We start from the raw sequence: 22,516 nt of genomic DNA on the forward strand, positions 1-22,516 counted from the left end.
GAGTGTAATAAAAAACGAAGAGATTTCCAGGAGGTGAGGAGTGGCAAAGTGATAATTCGGTTAGAGAAGGAATTAATAATTTACTTACACAGTGAGGAATATTATTATGATCATATAAAGCTATAATTAACATGGTTTAAATTAATATTGAAGAAATTATAAAGTAATGACATACCAAAATACCTGCATACATGTAAAATATAAAAGTTTGAATCATTATATTTATAAAATTAAGGTATTTATAAACGGATGAAACAAGCAAACAAAACAAATTGAACTTCAGAAAGCCAAAATTTATAATTTACTCTTGTAGCCGTTGAATTATAGGATCAAATCGGAGATCGATCATGACTCAGTTAAAAATAGTCGCATTCTTTAAATCAATATTTAAATTTATATATAATTTGCTATACAAAGCAAAGTTTAAAAAACTCAAAACTAAGAAAGAAATTCATTAATTTAAATTTGAAAAGCTTTCCTATCTTAGGTTTTAATATTATAAGAAATTAATTAATAATAATAAAGTTTTCCCCTTAGTCAATAAACACCCGCGTACGCTTCTGAACCGCTCCTGTCACTCACTGTTATACAGTTCACAAAACTTCTGCCGTATGACAGTTTGGAGCCTGCGCGAAGGCAACAAAGAATTTTGGCGCCAAGCGAACAGCTGGCCTGTGACCGGCTTCTCATCGTCGCAATGTCCTTTGCGTGCTTCGCTCCGCAGGCTCACAAAAGTGTGCTACACACTTACTGCGCCCCAATGTCCTGGCAGTTGCAACAAATGGTCGTGCCTGTGTTTATGTTTGTGTGTTTGTGTGTGTGCGGCTGCTGTTGCCTCCAACAAAACGAACCGTCAATGGTAGCTTCTTGCAGGCAGAGCTGCCATCATCGTCCTCGTGCCATCTGACGAAGTCGCAGGACTCGGGCTCGGGACCGAGCGCGGTCCTCCCATCGTCACTCCTGTGCTGTGCGCCTTCGTGGCAGGTCCTGGCCGCGTGTCTCCTCGATATTCGACTTTCCGACCGCCTTCAGTGGCTTTCTGGCCGCGTTGGTCTCTGGTTCGCGATTTGGAATTGCAAAAAGTGAAATCGTGTCTAAATTTTTTGTGAATGAAATCCGTGAACGAAATGAATGAACTCGACGTCGTGTGCGTGCAAAGGCAGTGCAAATGAATATAGATCAAGTGCTTAGAAAATTGTAATAGATTTGAAACAATTACTAAATGGTACAAAGTATTTAAAAAATATTCCCAGAAAATATTTTTTTAAATTTACAATTGAAAATTAAAGGATACAGCTTTTGGCTTGAGTTTTCTTTTCATGTTTGAGGAGATATAAATGTTGACAATATTTTCAAACGCTTAATAACACTTTTGAGAATTCAATCATATCAATTTGTTAATGAAAAAAATAATTGTTTAGAAAAGTTAAAAAGGATGTATAAATCCTAAAGAGGTTTAAAATATTTTTAAAGTTTATTTATTCATAAAATTGAAATTGAAATTTGGTTCCTTAGATTATGAACTTTTGGGAATACTTTAAAATTTAACGAACTTTGAATTTGGAACAACAGGACTGAAGTGAAATTTGAAAATATTTTAAAATACTTTTAAAATACTATCCGAAAAATGTGGCATTAAGAAATACACTTATGATATTAATAAAACCGAAATCTGGCAAATCGAATCAGTGACGGTCTTTACGGTCCCGTAAACGAGTTAAACGGGACGGAATGCGGTGGTCCTTGATGACGGGATCGGGATCGGGATCGGCGGCAGCAGCTTGTATCCTTGCTCCCGGTGTTTTTCGGCCATCCTGTGGCTCGCTCCGTTAAGTGATTAATCATGCTCGTATATTTTCCAAGTGAAATTCAATTTGGACCGCAACGTCAGTGCAAGGACCACAACAGCCAGAACGGCGACAGGACCGTATAAGAAGCAGCAAAAGCAAAAAATAGGAAAAATACAAAATAAAACCACACCGAGGACATCAGCCATCCTGACTGCATCCAGCACGGTGAGTGGGTAGATGGGTTCCCATCTGGCTGGGAATCCCCGCAAATACTTGGCAACAAAGTTGGGATTGGGACTCCGGTTTAAATCGAAATCCCAGCGGGCTCACAGGGAGCCCAAGCCCAATAAACTTGGCTAAGCGATGAATTAGCCTTTGGCAAGCGATCGGATCGAACCGAGTTTCGGGGAAAAGTTTCTTGACAATTTCCCTTTTTATTTATTTGGCTCCATATTTGTGCTGAGCAAATTAGTTGCGTTTGCCCTTTTGGCCAGCACAAACAAGCCGCAAACGCAAAAAATACACAAAGCAAATACAAGGATATTGGGGCAGAGAGAGAAATTAATAAGGAGTTTTGAAAATAAAAGACTTGAGATATTAACTAGATGGAAACAGGAGTTTCTTTTTGCCTTGCCTGTTTCATCTCTAAACAATAATATTCTCAGTGTAAGGAACCTTTTTTCTGGGTTCTGGCTGCACAGCGGGAAATAAATTAAGCTTCGAGCGATATTTTTTTTTAGTTTGGTAATTTAAATGTAAAGCAGGCGGGGAGAAAGGCGAAAATCAGAGCCTGCGACGAGGAAAACATTTAGGTTAATCATACGCCATGTCGTCCCCGGGTGAAGCCTAAGGCAGTCTGTCCGCCATCCCGCCTGCTTTGCATAAATTAGTAAGTTTTTTACTTTCAAGGGGGGATTGGGCCTTGGAAAATAATAATCAGGATACCGGAAGAGGAGGCATCCGTCTGCTAGTTGTCGTCTGCAGCAGCCCCATCCTGCCATCCTGCCATCCTGCCTGCCATATAAATCAATTTTAATTTAATCACTTTATCGCTCTAATAAATCATGCGCCAGGCCAGGAGCACAGCCGCTTATGGGAGAGTGAAAATAAGGATAAGAACAAGGATGTGGATGCGGCTGCGGCTGAGGATTGTTGTTAACAATAAACGGGCGCGCTCGCCGGAGGAACTGCCAACAAAACAGAATTTAAATATGAGGCTGAGGAGGTGACAACGGGAAACAAAAGAAAAAACTTTCTTCATTAAAATTTTTAATGACTTTCCCTCTATTTGCGCAAGGTAATGAAAGTCAACAGCGTCACTATGTCGCTCAGCCAGCTCTCTCTCCGTCTCGGCACATAAATATTTCCCAGAAGCCACTGATTTTATGCCAATGCAAATTCTATTCCAAACACAAGCTTTTTTTTTTGTTTTTTCACTTTTTACGTAATTTTTATTTACCATTTACCATGTTCCATAGTTTTTTAAAGCTTGTTTTGATTGGCCTTTTCGGCTCGATGTTTTGACCTTTTCCGTGGCGCCGTTTTTTTGTGGGCTTTCCATTTAATTATATTACGGTCGATTAGTGCGTAACAAGACCATAAAATATCTATCGCAAAAAGGCTCTATCTACCACACACACGTAGTGGCTGTGATAAATATAAACATGAAAGGAAATTCCGTTGAAAGCTCACACAGAGATTCTCGACGGTTAATTAAGCGGCTCATTCTTGTGCAAATTCCACAAGCATTTGTTTTCCTATTGATTTTATAATTAAGACAAATTCCAGACAATTAAATCAATTAATGCCCCACCTCCGCTCACTCACGACCCATGACCCAGGTTGCCGTTGCAGAGTTTCCCCGAAGGTCCTGTCTTCGCACTAATAGATTAGCAATTAAATGCCACACACCATTAACGGGTAATAATACGCCAGGCTCGAAGGATTCCCGCTCCTCCGCAGGGCTTTGCATTATAGTGTCTATCTCTGTGTTCTGTTGTTTATGACACGCCCCCCTCTATATATATTTTATATGGATATATATACGCATAATGACAATGGCACACACACCTTCTATATGGCGATATATATGGCCATGTTGAAGTTGATAGCCCGCTAAACTATTTATTTGCATATAAATATTTCAGAGCCGACTGCAGGAGAGCAGGTCTAAAAGCAAACAAACATATTCAAGCGACAATTGGGGTCACAATAATAGGAGCTTAACTAGACTCGAGAATAAAATAGTAAAATATTGAGACTATTTAAGGATGGACTGGACTTTGAACAGATTCATTTTAATCCAAAAAATCCTGGAGAACAATCTTAATTCATTGGGATTTAAACAACTAATATCTATAGATCTTTGGTAGTCTAAAGGTATATTATTAAATCGGATTTTTAAACAATGGAAATGCTAGACATAATGGGTAATATGTATTACACGTTAATTTCAATTTCTGTTATTATCATTGCTATTAGTTCGTCCTTATCTGTTTGTTAACCGCGTGCATGTTACGGCACTTGTGCGTTTGCCAGAGGAAACTGTTCGAGGAAAGCCGCCGTCTCCTCCACCATTTCCTCCTTCGGTTCTCCATTTTCCCCCCAAGAACACTTACACAGGTACCAACGAGAGTTCCTCCTCAGCATTTGCTGCTGCTTTTGTAATTGAAATAGTTTGTGAATTGAATGTTTATGAGAGCGAAAGCCTGGCGTGTGTGTGTTGTGAAGGGGCTCGTAGGCTAGAAATGCCTTCGATAATACTCGTATTCCGTACAAAAGGAAATCCATTTGCCACAGCGGAATTGTTTACGCACACACACCCACACATACTCCCTCAATTGAACGCACACAGAGCTGGGAAAATTCAGATAACCCTACAAAAATACATGGCAACTTTTCCTCTGCAAAACTAAATTGAATTTTAAGCAATTCGATCAAAAACTGATAGGAAATGCAGTTGAGAGAATCCGATTTTTGTTTTTTAAGTTGCCCTTTAGAGAATTAAAGCTGCCACGTTAGATTCATGAATGTGCAACTTAAATGCCAGTAACAAGATCCGTTTACTACATTTTATTAAGAGATTTTTTTTAGGCACTCAACAATATTTGTTTATATTCCTTTATTGGTTTTGCTGTCAATTTAAATTTAGTCTGGCTTTGGAATAATTCAATTAAATCTTTTTAGTTTCGACCATAATTTATATTGTTTAATAAAACAATTGGTAAGGCTACCTAGCGCTTCTGAACTTTGTTTAACTAGCTTGATTTAAATGTCACCAATGTCGAAATAAAAATAAATAAGGTGTTTTTATGTAAACTTTAATGCAGTTTGAAACGTTTTCTTTAAGTATAACTCAATAAAATTAATAAAAAAAAAAACTAACCCAAATATGAAATATTAAAAGATTGATTTAAATTTCCACTTAAAGTTTGAGTGTGACTTCCTGGCTAAATATGTATATTTCGATGCGTCAAAATGCAAAAAGCTTTGCTATTTATTCGTGGCGCATTCGTTGATTGTTTCGCTTTCGCACACGGGCAAACAATGCCACAGGACAAAGGACACACAGGACACACGAACCGGGGAAGTGAGGACAAATACAGACAAATCCGCTTTCCGCTTTCACCTTTTGTTTGCTTAGTGTCATCGCCGGGGAGTGACAGACGCCAAAAACCGAAACAGAAACCAAAAATCCCCGATAAACGGCGACGGAATGTCATGTCAGGTGGCATAATTCCACCAAAAAATTTGTTACTGCAAGGAGTTGAGATTATTTGTGTACAGTCACAGGACATACGTCTCAGGCAGTAAGGACTTTTTGGGGGGCAACGCATCGGCGGATCCTACGCCATATTTTTGAGTACTTACATCATGTGCATTACATTTTATGGCTCTGTGTGTGGGTAATAAACCAGCGCCAGTGCAATTACCACAACAACAACAAGCGGCAAGCGGCAATTTGCAACAATGTCAGGGGGGGGGGTTATTATGGTTTCAGGGAGGGGGCGGCGGTAAATTGTGGAAACTGGGGGCCGAAAACAGGCGCAGGGCGTGGCACTTAAATAGTTTTACACATTAGCGCCACTCCAAAAAGTTGAACTGGCCACGAAAATAAAGCCAGCAAGCGCAGGCTCTCTGCAATTTAAGGACCTTTGCACTGTCTTTGCTGAGGATTTTTCTGCTCTTTATTGGTGGATTTTATTCTAACATTTACATATGTTTTAAATAAGTTTTGGGTAGTTGATATTGTCTGGAGAACGATTTAAATAACATCTTTTCTTCCTTTATCAAAATTTAAATAGAATACAGCCTAAAGCCACCCACTTTTATATTCATCAAAGAAAGTGAAGAGGCTTTTTGAATATCCCTACAATACAAGCTCCTATTCTGCACTAATTGAAAAGGGGTTAATTAAAGTGTGTGCCACCGTTTTGTGGCGGCTTTAAAGCCCTTCTCCGAATGTCCTGCCACATATGAATGCTGTTAGCAACGCCCCGGAGGGCGTGCAAATGCCAAACATTCGAAAACTTTCCCACTGCCCGCAGCCCATTAATCTTGAAGCTTGTTTGGATATTTCGCTGGCACACAGACACATATATGGTCCAATATAGCGATATATCCATTTATATCCCGTTCCCTGCGTGGTGTTTTGGTTTTTCAAAGGTCACCGTCGCCGTCGTTGGCTTGGCGACTCTGGCCCCGTCTCAATGGCGGCGCACTTGTAACACTAATGAAAATTCGGAATTCCAAAAACCAAATTCCAATGTGAGCTGTCAGCCGACGTCGACGACGTCAGTGGCCTTGGCACACTGCCAGTGAATTGGGTCCGAGTGGTCATAATTTCAGATGCACCCCGTCTCCGGCAGAAGCCCGGCTCCCAAGCTGCCTCCCCTGAGTCAAAGCCCAAGCCAAAGCCTCATCCTCATCGCCATCCCCTGGAGCAACAGAATGCAACGAACTTGAAATTCCACACAAAATCTAGAAAATGTAACTGACGCCGCCTCTCTGTTCAATCATTACACTGAAAACTGTAAGGAGACCCTTGACTTTTCGGGATTACTTATTTGCCAGAAATTTCATTGTGAAAGTGAGACACTTGAAAGAGACAGTTTATTCTTGGAATGGCTTAGGATTTAAGGACTTGGGACTTTGTGAGGTTTATGTTATATGTATATACAAAGCTTTCCCTTACATTGGCTGGTCTCATCAGTGTTTAATTGTTGAAAGACTTTAACTTGAGCCTTGAATATATTTAGTAATTTATTCCAGTGTAGATTCCTTCCTTTCTCCCGTGCTCCAGCGTGTGTAAAGTATTGTCTTGGATTGCATTGTGTGTGTGTGTGAATCTAGGAGAGTGTGTAAGCCTGTGATGGCACTTTACGAATTGCTTTGGCGTATGTGGGCTAAAGGGTCGTTTTGTTAATAACTTATGACAGCAGTCAGGCAGGGAGGCAGGCGGAGAGGCAGGGAGGAAACCTGACTCACCTGGCTGCCACACACACGTGTGTGTGTGCGGTGTGTTGTTGTGGCCAACTGGGAATGATTAATGCAGCAGCTGGACGGCTTGGGCAGTTGGCCAAAAAGGATTGAGGCCTGGGATAAATTGATACGGCTGCGGCAGTCAAGGTAACCGTAAGCCGGGGAGAAATCGAAATCAGAAGAGGAGGAAAGCGGAAGAAAAATCGGATCCTGCGAATTATCGTACATCAAGGAGCTAATGAAGAATGAAAAGCTGCTGCTGCCTGGCTTTAAGGCCCCCAAAGGACATTCCATCCATCGGGATCCACAAGTCCTTCATTTACTTAACTAATTCCCAGCACGTGCTCTCACTTAGAATTGTCCATTCTTTGGAGTCGGTCTTTGCTTTTCGGGTGGGAAAACGGAAAACTTTTGCCAGCTTAGCTTTCCACGAATTTTCAGGCGCTTCAGTTCAATTGGTCTAATTGACTTTTTTCTCTTTGGCGTCGTCGAGGGAAAACTTTTCAGCGCAAAGAATTAGCAGGCAATAATCGATGAACTGCGTTTTCTTCCAAATCCAATACACCCACGTTTTTTATTCTTCCTTCTTCTTTTTTTATACTCTGAAAATTATGCCACAAATTTGAAATGCCACATGGAAAAGGCCACTCTGCGGGAGGGGCGGAGGGTGGGGAGGCGACGACCGGGCGACAACCAAATTAAACGAAAATCGTAATAAATTGCAAAAAATTTACGAAAATTGGCTTGGCTAGGGAAGGAGCACTTTACAGCCAGAACCAGAGCCAAAGCAAACGGGCAATGGAAACTTTCTGAATTGAAAAATTGAAAATAATGAATGGCACGCACACAAACGCAAATACATAGGGAAATTCAGGAGGTACAGTTCGAGAAAAATTATAAAACAGGAAAATGGGGAATTAAATAATTAGGATATGTGTTCGAAAAGTAAGGGTTTTTTTACAGTTAAGATTATTATTTTTATTAAGGAAATTAATAAAGTATTTAAACGCTTTTACTTTTGATTGATCTTAAGGAATAGGTTTTAAAACATTTAGGGGAATTAACTATGTTTATTGCTCTTCAGGAAATAATTCAATAAATTCAAAACCAAGCAACTATACTTTAAAATAGATATATATCAAACCTGGGACGAACCTTCCAAACACTAAAACTACAATAGTTTTTAGTGATTTAAAGACTTGTAAAAATTAAACTAAAGCTGAAATAGGTCACAGTATTTTCAACCCTTAAATAAGAAGCTTAGGCTTTAAACAGTGATGTTAGGAAATTCATATGAGAAGTAAAAGAAATCCTCTTCAGTTTTTCCGGGCACCTTCAATTTTCCTCCTCATTTTCTTCCAGTGAAAATACAGATTGAGGCGGCCGCTAAGCGCAAAACGCTCAAAATTACAGCTACAAATAAAATTTGCAGTAAACTGCGTGCTTGACACGCCCTCCGCCTCCACGCTTCGCCCCCGTCTCCGTCTCCCCTGCCACGCCTCCATTTAGGCCCCGTGGGCGACGCGACAGATTTGAATGACAATTTGCCGGTGGCAGCCGCAGAGGTGAAGCGGAGGATGCTGATGATGAGGAGCAGGAGCAGGAGCAGGAGCAGGAGCAGAAGCAGGAGCAGGAGCGGGAGCTGATGCTGTCCCCCTAGTGCGGATGAATGTAGATGCGTGTTTTCCTGCCTTCCTGCTGCTGGTACCGTTATGAGCTGGAAAACCAGGGGCAGGCGGCGGAAAACACAGCCAGAGAGGTGTAAAAACCAGGAGATGGGCTGCCGCTACGTGGGCGCCCAGGTATTTAAATTCATTTTCATTTCGTGCCAAGGATAGACATCTCTCTCGCATTTGGCCTCCTTATGAAAATGATGTTCTCTTGCAAATTATTACACCAAAATTAAAATAATATTTCTCATGATTGCAAATAGCTCAGCCAAGCAGATTTTGTTGCCCAATGTTTTTGTTTTTCTTCAGCATCAGCATCAGCAGTGGCCATAAATATATATACTGTACATATTTATATTTCTAATTTTCACCTTTTTGTTTGACTTTACCTTTCCAGCCTTTTGGGGCGCTCTCGCCTCTTTTTTTGTGCCGCGTGTGCTCAGTTGGCTTTAATACCCGGGACTTTTTGTGGGTCTCTGCTTTTGTATACTTTGTACTATATATGAACTAAAGTTCAAGGGTATATGGGAATCGGAAATATATAGGTAACGGGGAGGGGTTTTATACGGTATTAAATGATATTAAAGAACTATATCTAATATACAATATTCTGTGTTTCTGTTTGTCTGTTAATTAGTTGGGACCTTTTGATGAGAGAGTATATCGAAAGAAATCGTCAGACTGAAACATAGCAATAAATATAATACCAAAGAGAATATCTATCTATCTAAATATCGACTTTTTGACAAATACTGAAATAGTTTGAATCCTTTCTTTCATTCCCAGCCGACAGCAACCTCACTTTTATTTCTTAATATATATTTATCATGGAAATGAAAAAGTAATAGATAAATATATATTTAATATTGTGCATAAAAAAAGCACATAGAATAAGTACTAAACAAGTTTTATATATACTATTTTCGATGGAAAAACCCGAAGGCACTTAACTATGCAATGCATTTTACGACTCAATTGAGAGTTTGGGTATTCCATGGTCGATTCCGCCTAACGAAAGCCCTCTCTTTACACTTTTTGCGTTATTATTATTTTCGCTTTAATAAACTGCCTGAGTTGGCAGAAAAAAAAGAGATGGCTAAGGAATATTGCCGGTGACTATGAGCAATTTTCATTTTATTTTCGCTGCCGAAACGAAATGAGAAATGCTGAAAACTGTAGCGCGTACTTGTAGCGCATGGTTGAATTTCCCAGTATACATATATATTTTTCTGGGGGACGCAGGAGTGGGGAACGGACGTTGAGCAGCGGCGTTTCCCTTAACTAATTATCTCGAAATGAGTTTTTCGCAGCCACCTTGGACGGGGTCTTAAGTTGTCTACCGTTTGGAAAATGTCAGGCGTCAGTTTGGAAGTCGCTGCTCTATATAGCTGCCATATAGTGTGACGGCTTCCGTGCGCCGCCAGATTGCCATTTAATGTTAATTTTGCGACTTAATTAGCCATAAAATTTGTGCCCCCGCCTCTTCCCCCGCCCCCCCAGGACTTAATCAACTGCAGCAGGGCCACGTGTGCACTGTGAGTGTGTGTTGCATGACTCCATCCGTATCTTAACCCACTTTCCCCGAATAAAGTTCGCAGTTCCCGCAGCATGCTAATGTGCAGTTGATTAGAATGTCACTCCAAAGGACCCTCATGCTCAGGCCCAGCCCGGGCTTAGTCCAGATGTCCCGATTAAAGTGAAAAACTGGCACAAACACGATAAGCCAGTGGCCAGAAGATTTCTTAGCAAAGTGGCCAAGGCCTTCGCCGGCTGTCTGGACTTGGCCAAAGTCCTGTGCTCGACTGCATTATGTGCCGACAGGACCTGCGTGCCAAGCAGGCGAGCAGGCGAGCAGGCGAGCAGTCGAGCAGCGAAGCAGTCCCAGCATGACATTTATTGCTTAAATCATGTTGGAACAAAAAGGAAGCTTAATCCGGGAAGCCGAAGTTAGTATACCCTTGGAGCTATAGGATCAAAATATTTTACAAATTTCGAAATTGTATTATTCAGTGTAAGATAGCTAGCTCAACTCGGTTGTTGATGCTGATCAATAATATATATAGTTTATGGGGGCGGAAATGACTTATTTACTGCAGTGCAAGCTTCTAAGCGAAAATATAATACTCTGCAAGGGTGCAATAAAAATTAATACAAATTGCTGAATCACTTTAAAATTAAGTAGTGGGGTCGATGGCAATAAGAGAATTAAATGAAAATAACAGCTGGGCCTGATCCTTCCTTTTAGATGTATATATACATGATATATTTGTCGTAGTTAAGACTTACCGCAGTAGAGTACAACACGGTTATCCATTTTCGTCATCGAAGTGAGCTTCTTCTTCAATCACTATCACTATCACTGCAAAGTTCTCCTGATGTAAACAGTGGGAAGGCCGCCGACAGAATGAGGTCGGAGCGACGGAAGCTGCCTCTATTTATAGTCGCCGAGGAAAGAGAAGAGCAGAGAAAGCAAGAGCGAGAGAGCGAGAGAGCAAGCGTCTATAGAGCTGGGCAGAGCGAGATAGAGAGCAAGGGATCCCCAGACATACACAGAGAGTGAGAGGCATACATTTAACGATCGTTCCTATGGCAGCTATATGATATAGTAGACCGATTTAAATAAAATGATGGTCTTAATCATAATTTGTAAAAAATGGCTTTATCTCCATGTGGATCAAAATATGATGAAAATTGGAAAACTGATCAAGAATATATATTATTTATTTGGTCGAAAATGACTGCTTTACTGCGTTGCATACTTCTGACTAAAAATATTATAGCCTGGAAGGGTATAAAAAGATACACTGGGAAGATGGAAAATTCTATAAAAATAATGAGTGCTTGTAAAGCAGATTCTTGCTATTTAATTTCTTTCCATATTTAATTTATTGACTTGAAATTTATATTACAACTTGAATTTACTTAAACTTGAATTTATTTGAGAACATTATTTAGTTAGCTCTTTTTAATTAACTATTCTTTGAATATCGACAATAAAAAATCCTGTCAATCTCAAATAAAAACATATTAAAGTCTCTCACTGCTTTGAATTTTTCGCTATAATATCGATTATTCAGACATTTTCTCTCACTACACCCAGAGAGGGAAGCACCATTGATATGCCAAAGCACACGCCCTCGGAGATATGGCTGGCAAATTATTCGTAGAAAATTGTTTTTCCTCGACAGTCAGCCAGCAAATCAAAATTGATACGAGCCTGTAATAAAACTATAAGTGGCCGTTTTGCGTGGCCATTAGGAACAGTCGATAAGTGAGAGCAGGACACTGAGGTGGAGAGTGAGAATAAGGACAGAAAAAAAAGAACGGAAAGTAATGTAGTCCCTGTCATTGTCTTTCTATATTCCGCCCGGGGGCAACTCCTTGTGTCCTTTGTCTTAGTCCTTATCTGCTCTGCCCTGGAGCCCCCGGGCTTTGCGTCAATATTTCAGCTCGTCTTTGACAGGACCGCTGATGAATTCGCTTTTACCCACTTTTCCTTCTCACTCGAAGGAGTGAGCTTCCCACTCCGCGAGCGACGTGACTTTTGGCGTCTCTTGTTATTATATCGAAATTATCCCGTGCGGCTTGAACTCGAATTGTTTCACAGTCACACGTGCCGAGGCCATTTGGGAATCGGATTTGGTATCGGATATTAGGTGCTGGGGGGGAAATAGAGGGACTAATTTGGCTGCTTTAAGGCTAAGACGGGGCTCGGGAAAATGGCTAATGTATTACATATTAGCTCAAGAAGGTAAAAATAAAGTGGAAAAAGTTGTATATTAAAGCAGTCTCTAGCAGCATTTCATCAGATGTAGTTACTACTTAATTTAGGATTTTAAATCAATGGAGCCTCTAAAATTATATTCCACATTTTGTACCAGAGAACTGGCCAATATCCTTGGCTATTTTTTAATTACAAACAACAGCTGCCTTTTGAATCCCTAATTGACACCACTGCCGGAGCTTCGGGGGTTTGGCTTTCCGTATTGGCGGAAGACGGCGCGTGCAGACAATTTGTAATTCGCTCATGAACCCCGAGGATCCGCTGACAGAGTTCTTTATGTTATTATCATATTAGGCAGTGCACACACACATATCTCATTTGGTCATGTGACTGGAATTCATTTCCCAGCGCGAAGGCGTCCCTCGGAAAAATTATGCAAAACCCATTAAGTTTCGGCAATCGGAAGGCGGAAGGACCGAGCGTCCCACGAGCGGATCCCAGGACCTTCGATATGATACATTTTTAATTTATTGCCCCTTGGAAGCGATGCCAGACGATGCGATGCGATGCGAGGCGATGCTCATTGAGCTGCCTCATTCGGCATGTGAGGAGCCCGAGTTTGCGTCAAAGGGAAAGTTTGGGCGCCGCTAATAAAACTCATGCCAACTCATCAAAAACTAACTTTAAATATGTCCTTTGGGGAAATGAAATGAGTGCGTGCGTGCGTGTTGTGACGTCCTGAAAGCGGAATGAAAGCGAACCTATATCCTTGGAGTCACTAGAGCAGAAGTCGAGAGTTGAAAGGCAGTCGCCGGAGTTCGAGTTGAAGTTCGTTAGTTTTCATAGGGGGAAAAAATCAGCAAAGGCAAACAGAATACCCGAGCAGCGGGAAAACCCAGCATTTTCATCTCTCAATTGCACTCCAGACTCGGACCCATTCGTTCGCTCGCTGGCAACAAATTAATCATAATCCGAATCCGAATCCAGATCCGATGAACTCGTATTGATTTCAAATTATGCAAATATTTGGTCAAATGATTCGCTCATGTGTGCTGAACTCGACAGCACACGAGACTCGTGTCCGATTTGGTTTTGGATTAGTTGGTTTCTGCTTTTTAGCTGATTTCCTTCTCCATTCTCTGCATTTTACTTTACATTCCTGTTGTCAGGACATTCCGTGCTCACTTTGGAACGCTTTATTTCCAGAGAAAATGAACTAGAAAGGCGGTAAATGTCGCAAAATATTGGTTGTCATTGTGGTTTCATATTTTTTGTTGTTTCGTTTAAAGTTTAAGTAAGAGGTCAGCATGACATACTTTTTAAAAACTCCTTCAAAATGCTTGGTGTTATACTTCTTTATTTCGCTCAGTGCACTGTCAAGATCCCAATTCACTTGCCATTTGTGACAATATTTAATTATTTATCACGACACTCCGGGGAGCAGAAAGGATGCCGAAGGAGATGTTGCTGTCGCTGGAGCATGGGACACCACGTCGCATGAGCAATATGCCACTTAAAGTAATGCCCGATGCTCGATTGGCTCACTGACAGGCGACAGACGCTGGTATCTCCAGATATCTATATATACATATATATATATATATATATAGGCCTGATTGTCAGTCACCTTACTGCCGGTTGTTCCTTGCCCGTCGGAGGTTGTATGTACGTTGTAGTTGTCCTTGTTCGCCTGTCGCTCTGTCCAATCATTATTCATTGCGTGACAAGCGCGTTAAATGTGTCCTGGCCGAGGGAGCATGTGTGTAAGAGTGTGTGTGTGAGAGTCGGCAATAACTTTTAACATGCCAAAGGTATTTCCGCAACAATATCAGGGAACAGTTAACAATAAACAGAACCCAAGAAGGGGAACATCGTGGCACTCAAAGAAAATATATACATATATTTATTTGGCTAATAAAAAGGGATATAAAAGGATTTTGAAGCAATTGAGATGTTGGGAATAATTACTAAAAAAAAATTAAGGAAGGTTAAAGTTTAGGGAAAGAATTCTTAGATTGGTATAAAAAACTTTGCCATTTAAAATCAGAGAGTCTAGCAATCAAAATATACATTAATATAACACATTTTTTATCCCATTTTGCCTACTCTATCTTTTTTTTTTGGTTGCCAATCCTGGTCTGGCCTGTCGATGCCGTCTCTATTGTATCCTTCGCCTCCCTCGACAGGCTGTCTGTCTGTGCGCCGCAAATTAATGCCAGCCATTATCACGGAATCCACTTTCATGCCGGCCGCCGTCCTTATTTGTCCTTGATTGCCTCGACTAGCGAGCACAAAAACAAAGAGAAAGCAGGCCCATCTACTATATATAGTATAGAGTATATCCAAAAAAAGAAAAAAACAAAAAGGACCCGGCTTCGTTTGATTTCTGTTTGCTCGGGCTAGATTCCTTGCGTGCCATGACACTCCGCGCCACCGGTGTAAATATTTGTGACATAATTAAGAAGCCCCCCTCCCAAGCCACCGAGGGGAACCGGGATTCAGCAGGATTCCGGATATGGAGTAGGGAGGATCGAGGGGCTGCCGCATTATCCAAATCGGTCGAGGGCACCGGTTACAAAGCCGAAAATAATGCAAACATCGACGCTGTGAATGGCGAGCGCGAGCCTGCCACGCGCGTGATTAAATTTCATTTGTGGACCGAACCAAAACGGAGCCCAACTGACTGACTGACTGAGTCCTGAATACAGTGAGTCCTTAACTCGCCGTATTTACCGTCGTTTTAGTGCCTCGCCTCGCTCCGGTTAGTCGGTGGAGCCAAGCCTCTCCCACTCCCCAAGGACAGTGCCCTACTGTGGGACGAAAACTGGTCGAATTTCGAATGGAATTTTTAAGTGTTTATAAAAAAAAAAAACAAGAAGGAAGCTAACTTTGAGGTGATGTTTATATGCCCTTGCAGTTTGATTATTGAACTCATCATAACTAGGCCTAAAATACATTTATTTCATATTGGAAAGCGTTTTAATACTGGTTTTTATTAGGTCTGGATATTGAGTTATCAAATTTTAAAAATTCACTTTCAAATTATAAAATTTTCAATTCTTTTTTTTTTAATTCTGAATATTTATTTTTGTTTTACATAGCTAGATCGATTCAGCTGTTGATACTGATCAATAATATATATAGTTAAAGGGGGCAGAAATGACTCCTTTACTGCTTTGCAAACTTCTAAGTGAAAATATAATACTCTGCAAGGGTACAATACAAATTAATTAAAATTGCTGAATCACTTTAAATTAAAATTAAGTGATAGGTTCGATGGCAATAAGGAATTTAAATGAAAAATAATGCTAGCACAACTAGAACTAGGGCTGATCCCTCCTATTAGATCTATATGATATAATTATCATAGTTAAGTCTTACCGCAGTAGAGTGCAACACGGTTATCCATTTTCGTCATCGAAGTGAGCTTCTTCTTCAATCACTATCACTATCACTGCAAAGTTCTCCTGATGTAAACAGTGGGAAGGCCGCCGACAGAATGAAGTCGGAGCGACGGAAGCTGCCTCTATTTATAGTCGCCGAGGAAAGAGAAGAGCAGAGAAAGCAAGAGCGAGAGAGCAAGCATCTATAGAGCTGGGCAGAGCGAGATAGAGAGCAAGGGATCCCCAGACATACACAGAGAGTGGGAGGCATACATTTAACGATCGTTCCTATGGAAGCTATATGATATAGTCGACCGATTTAAATATAATTATAATCTAAATTATTAATAGTACAAAACCTATTTAACTATAATGTTCATGTGGAATTTTTTTAACATGGTTCCTAAACAATAAAATCAATAAAACCTTTACCACTAAACTTCGCTCAATTCATGCCTAATTAGCAATAACTTGAACCACTGTGAAGTGCGTGTGTTTAACTTGAATTCGCATTAAGATTGTCAAAGATTTGGCCGCCAACGGGGAGCCACTCGAAGTCGAACCTTTTCATTTTGTTTTGCTTGGCTTACCTGAAGTCGTGGAAAACGTCAGGCAAAAAAAGGAGAGAAAAAAGAAAAAGGCAGCCCGCTCGGGGAGCAATTTGGGAGATTTTAGGCGGCGATTTATAGCCCAGCTCCTGAGTGGGTGCCACCGATACTTATCCCGACACTTGTACTTATGCCACGGAGAGATAGGAGATAGCACAGTCTATCCGCCGGCTCACCTCAAGTTAATTTGAATACCCGAAAGCCTCGAGAAAGGTTGTTCAATGTCACCGCCGCGGCGGCTTTTGTGATTCCAATTCCTTGATAGTGCACGGAAATTAATGGATGTTGGGATCGGTATGCCGGGGATACAGAGGCCTCAGTTACATGCACATGTTTTGCCATTGAAGGCCCCTTTATCGACATGAACAACAATGGCAGGCGGGCACTAATAAATTCTGGCATTAGGCCTCGTGAGAGGCACTGCTGATATTGCCTGACATCGGGGGAGTGCTTCACGGAGCCGTAAAAATTGTATTGCCTACTTAGTGGGGCAGTTCTAGGAGGAAACGATGGGGAAATACAGGTCGCACCTCAGGAAATCAACAAAGTAAATATTTATCGTAGAGCTGTCTTAAACAAGAATGGTCTTTAGATGAAGTTATATATAAGAAGGATTTTAGTTACATTCAATTGGAATCTCACAATACGCTTGTAAAGTTAAAGAGGTCTGCTCTTTAAATTAAAAGGATTATTATCAGGATTCTTAAAACCCATTTTCTTAAATAAGAAATAATTAAATAAGAAAATGGGTTTTAAGAATCCTGATACACTTATAAAGATATAATTTTAATAAACTTGTAGTTTCTCATTTAATTGAGGGATTGTTAGGAACGTTTTTTGTTTTAATTTGTACCAACCCATGCAACTTCATGTTTTTATTTCATATTTAAAGGTTTTTTCTGTCAGAAAAAGTGTTCCCATAAAAAGTTAGCCCAAAAGTTAAATTACCTGGAGTCGTGGACAAAGGAAGCCGGACTGTAGGAGTCACCTCCAATCCCCTGCCTTGGGTTTCCCATTTCCCCAAGCTTTTTTCCGTTGTCGTTTGTTGGGGTGCCAGTTGGCAGGCAATTTCAATAAACACATCGCCCTGTGTTGTGTCTCGGAAGTTTTTAATAATTCAATAGGCAACAATGCGACATGGAAAATCGCTTCACATAATTACGGTTCACATAAAAATCCAACAAATGGCCGGCGGCGGCAATAGCAGACTCTTTATTGAATGTGTCAGTCGTTGGGCCAGGGAATATTGCCGTTCTTGTTTTTCCATTTCTGATTTTGACTTTCATTTAAATTCAAAGACTGTTATTGCAGCTGTGACAGTCGAGATACTCAGATACAGATACGGATACAGATACTGGATACTCGATGTATCGATACAAGCATGGCCATGGGCACTGGCGCTCTCTGTGAATCTAAAATTTAATGTCTCCCCGAATCAATATCAATTGTGTATTGGCTCGTCCGGCAGGGAATTCATTTTCGGAATGCTCTTCGTAGAAGGAAGGCTTTAGAATTCAAGTGAAAATTATTAACCCATGCCTGCAAGCTGATCATGATTTCGAGACCGCTTTTCCTGGAAAACGCCAACGCGTCGCCAACGCCCGCATGCAAATCGGGGCCGTTCAGCTCAACTTTCATGAGGCCATTCAATGACTTAACCATTTCCATGCCGCTGCCCTTTTCCCAGCCTTTCGTCCGGGCCAACTGAAAAGGGTCAAAAGGTTTTTCACACATATACAAATTGCTGGCCTGGTCGAAAGGCATTTTGCAGCCAGGCCCAGCCACTTTGGCAAGCTTTCCCTCTCGCAGCTAGCAGCAACCTTAAAGGTTGCCTCAATTAAATTTTCTCGGCCCAGACACACGAAATAAAAACACAAAAAAATAAAAAAACACAAGAGAAAAGAAATAAAGGAGAAGCCCCGAAAGCTGCAGGGGAAAGTCCACTCAGCTTGATATGAGTTTAGACATACAGAGACCGTGAGATTTAGGATTTAATTTAGGGATTAAAAAGAACATTATCAAATCATACATTTTTCCATTGAGTTTTTGAAATTTAAAGCGAGTTTTTATCGAGAAAGAATATACTTCAAGCCCCAAAACTTTACCTTTACTTTTCCAAAGTAATTTCCCCCAGTGTACACATATTTTTCGTGTTTCTCATTTGGTTTGGCCTGTGTTTTTTGTGCCATCGCCCAGGCCTGGCCCTGAGCTCGCATTTTGACTTACTGCACATCAACAGCCTCATCAGGGGCGGACGGGTAAGTGAAAAAAATGTTAGCTTTTTTAGCCGTTGCGAATGAGAAATGTGCCAGGAAATTGTGCTAAACAGCTCAACAAAAAAAGGGAAAAAATGCGGAAAAAAACAACGCAGCCTCTACCATTTCTGCACTGTGGCTAAAGAAAACATAAACCATAAACGTGTCAGCACACACACACAGGACTCGCCTTCCTGTACTCTCCTCCCCCCGAGGCAGATAAGCCAACAAGAGCAGCCAAGGCGCGATTTATGGCATGCAGGCAACGCGTCTCGACCCGGAAATAAGCAACCAGAATGTGGCAAGGACCTCTTCTCGCCGCTCCACTCGATTGGCCGCAGACCAACCAGATCCTGTGCCGGCTCGTGTCCTGGCGCTGACAGGTGATAATCAGGAACACGAGCATAAACATAACTAAGTAACGAACGCGCGACTCAGAAATGGTAGTTGGAGTATGAGAAATTTGTAAATAGTCACTTTTAAAGGCACAAATTGGGAGGATAATGGGTGGAGAATTTAATAAAAGTTACAACAGGATCTTAAAGGTGTAAATTAAAGTATAAAAAGAATTTGTAAGAAATTGTATGTGTTTTATATATACGTCAAAATTCATTTAATTTAATTTAATTTCATTTATTTGGCTGAAGAAACTAGCTGAAGATAGTTAGTTATTTAATTAATCATTATACTTTAATCTGTGTAAAAGCCTTAGAAAAATACCTAATAGATGCAAACGAACTTCTCATTCACTGTAATTCATAATTCCCTGTTGGAAAAAGCCAAACTTGATTGGCAATTACCTGGCTATTCATGCACTTGTAATGCTTAAATGAAATCTTTCAGCGAAGAGACCCAATGAAGGTCTTATGAAAAACCCAAGGTGCAGCTCCCCTTACAATGCACTCTCAAATGGAGACATTGAATCGGCGGAGTAATCCCTGCCCAGAGGAGGAGTCGCATTCAGACTCAAACTCAAACTCAAACTCGGCTGTTTACATTAAGTACGAAGCTTAGCAATCAAGACCCGCTGACAGGAGCAACAACTCTTGAATAATGCGCTGCACAGTTGTTGACTTCCTCTGTCAAATTCCGTTGACAAAGGCGCCATCCACTTTGTCATTCCCTTCCCCATTCCCGAGTCGAGTCCCATCCCGGGATCTTGGTCCCTTTGGGCGCCTGCCTCCCGAGGAGTTCAAGTTCTAGTGGTGGTCGCACGCTTCACTTCCTGCCATCCTGCCGGCGCACTTGAAATGTAATTTAATTTGTTTATTTGTGTGGCAGCAGCAGCCTCCGAGGCCCCGAATCTCCGAATCCTCTTCCAGCTTGCCAATTAATTGCGCACCTTTCCCAGCTGAGCAGGCAGGTGAGGCGGCCTTTCCCCAAACAGAATAAAAAAAATCCTCTAATTAATGTGTTTGTTTAGCTCTTGTGCCGGTGGAAATTTGCTTAACTCGGTTACTCGCTGCGATGCGAGAAGAGTCAACATTTTAATTGAATGAAATTTATAGCCCAACCTGCCAGCTATTCAATTACAATAGCTTCATTAGAGGCTGTTTTTGGCAAAAAGTTTTTTCTACCTTTAACATCGAAGAAAGGATGTGAAGGATGCGTAGCTCGCTCTTCTCACATAATCTAAAGTTGATTAAATGCCAAACTTTGTCGTGGTTCTTGGATGTTCTTTGAGCTGCTTGCATGATGCTTAATAGAATATAAATATACGAAATAATTGCAAAAAGAAACAAAATCTAAAAATAAATAAGGAAATTAATGGTTGTTGCAGTATAATTGATACGGGGCGTATACGCAATATTTGTGCTATAGAAAATATTACGTATACGACATGTTTCTCCCGAATATTTATAAGATCAAATTCCTTTCGTCTGAGTGTCTTAAATCCTGACTGCATTTGTGCTCATCTCTATCTCTCTTCTTGCTTTTTCAGCCACAGCTTGGCAGCCCGGCGGCAAGTCCTGGCCCAGGACGTGAAAATGCGCTTCATTAATTTGGCTGGCAGCCGCAGACTGTCTGAGGAGGCAAGAAAGAAGCACCAGAAACAGCAACTGCAACTGGAACACAAACAGGAACTGGGACAGGAAAAGGATCTCCCACTCCGACTCGGCATCGCGTCAGCTGCAGGAACACAGCACTGAGTTGGCCATGGTCGAGGACAATGGGTCGCCGGAAGCGGATGGAGCCGCTCCCCTCCTGGCGCTGTTACGCGGCGATGGCCTCAATCAGACGCAGGCCCAGGTTCAGATGCAGACTGCACCGCCATCGTCGCCCCTTTTCGGCAGCTACAACATTTCCGAGGACGTCTTCTTCTACTTTAATGGGCTGCTGCCCACGAGCACGGAGCTGGTGCTGAATGCCACCGTCGCAAGCACTACGACGACCAGTCAGAGTCTCACAACCACGCCGGAGCCCGATCTTTCCGAGTTTCTGGAGGCGCTGCCCAACGACCGCGTTGGCCTGCTGGCCTTCCTCTTCCTTTTCTCCTTTGCCACCGTGTTTGGCAACTCCCTGGTCATCCTGGCCGTCATCCGGGAAAGGTATCTGCACACGGCCACCAACTATTTCATAACCAGCCTGGCGGTGGCCGATTGCCTTGTGGGTCTGGTGGTCATGCCCTTCTCGGCGCTGTACGAGGTGCTGGAGAACACCTGGTTCTTTGGGACCGACTGGTGCGACATCTGGCGCTCCCTGGACGTGCTCTTTAGCACCGCCTCGATCCTGAATCTGTGCGTGATCTCCCTGGACCGATACTGGGCCATCACGGATCCGTTCAGCTATCCCATGCGGATGACCGTGAAGCGGGCAGCCGGCCTGATAGCCGCCGTATGGATCTGCTCCAGCGCCATCAGTTTCCCGGCAATCGTTTGGTGGCGGGCGGCGCGGGATGGCGAGATGCCGGCCTACAAGTGCACATTCACCGAGCACCTGGGCTACCTGGTCTTCTCCTCGACGATATCCTTCTACCTGCCGCTTCTCGTGATGGTCTTCACCTACTGCAGGATCTACAGGGCGGCTGTGATCCAAACGAGATCGCTGAAGATCGGCACCAAGCAGGTGCTGATGGCCTCCGGTGAACTGCAGCTTACTCTGCGTATTCATCGCGGTGGCACCACTCGGGATCAGGCGAATCAGGTTTCTGGTGGTGGAGGAGGAGGTGGAGGCGGTGGCGGTGGAGGAGGAGGCTCCTTAAGCCACTCACACTCTCACTCGCATCATCACCATCACAACCATGGCGGTGGAACGACCACATCAACGCCGGAGGAACCGGACGATGAGCCCCTATCCGCCCTGCACAACAATGGCCTGGCCAGGCATCGAGGGCACATGGGCAAGAACTTCTCCCTATCCCGGAAACTGGCCAAGTTCGCCAAGGAGAAGAAGGCCGCCAAGACGCTGGGCATCGTGATGGGCGTCTTCATTGTGTGCTGGCTGCCCTTCTTTGTGGTCAACCTGCTGTCCGGTTTCTGCATTGAGTGCATCGAGCACGAGGAGATTGTCTCTGCGATTGTCACCTGGCTGGGCTGGATTAACTCATGCATGAATCCTGTGATCTATGCCTGCTGGAGCAGGGATTTTCGCAGGTGAGTAGAAGA

The 22,516-nt window shown here is 42.2% G+C and overlaps 1 protein-coding gene across 1 annotated transcript in view; it reads left to right on the forward strand.

Annotated features, from left to right (window-relative positions):
- The first annotated feature begins 953 nt into the window (after window positions 1-953).
- Dop1R2 (dopamine receptor 2) overlaps window positions 954-22,516 on the forward strand; it is a 33,857-nt gene continuing 12,294 nt past the window's right edge. Inside the window, 3 exon segments of the mRNA XM_020955453.2 lie at window positions 954-1,197; window positions 1,864-2,015; window positions 20,854-22,504. Coding sequence (XP_020811112.2) covers window positions 21,069-22,504 — 1,436 coding nt within the window. The 5' untranslated portion in view covers window positions 954-1,197; window positions 1,864-2,015; window positions 20,854-21,068.

This window comes from Drosophila serrata, unplaced genomic scaffold (assembly GCF_035046125.1).
Source record: "Drosophila serrata isolate PLE 108 unplaced genomic scaffold, ASM3504612v1 contig_382, whole genome shotgun sequence".
Lineage (NCBI taxonomy): Eukaryota > Metazoa > Arthropoda > Insecta > Diptera > Drosophilidae > Drosophila > Drosophila serrata.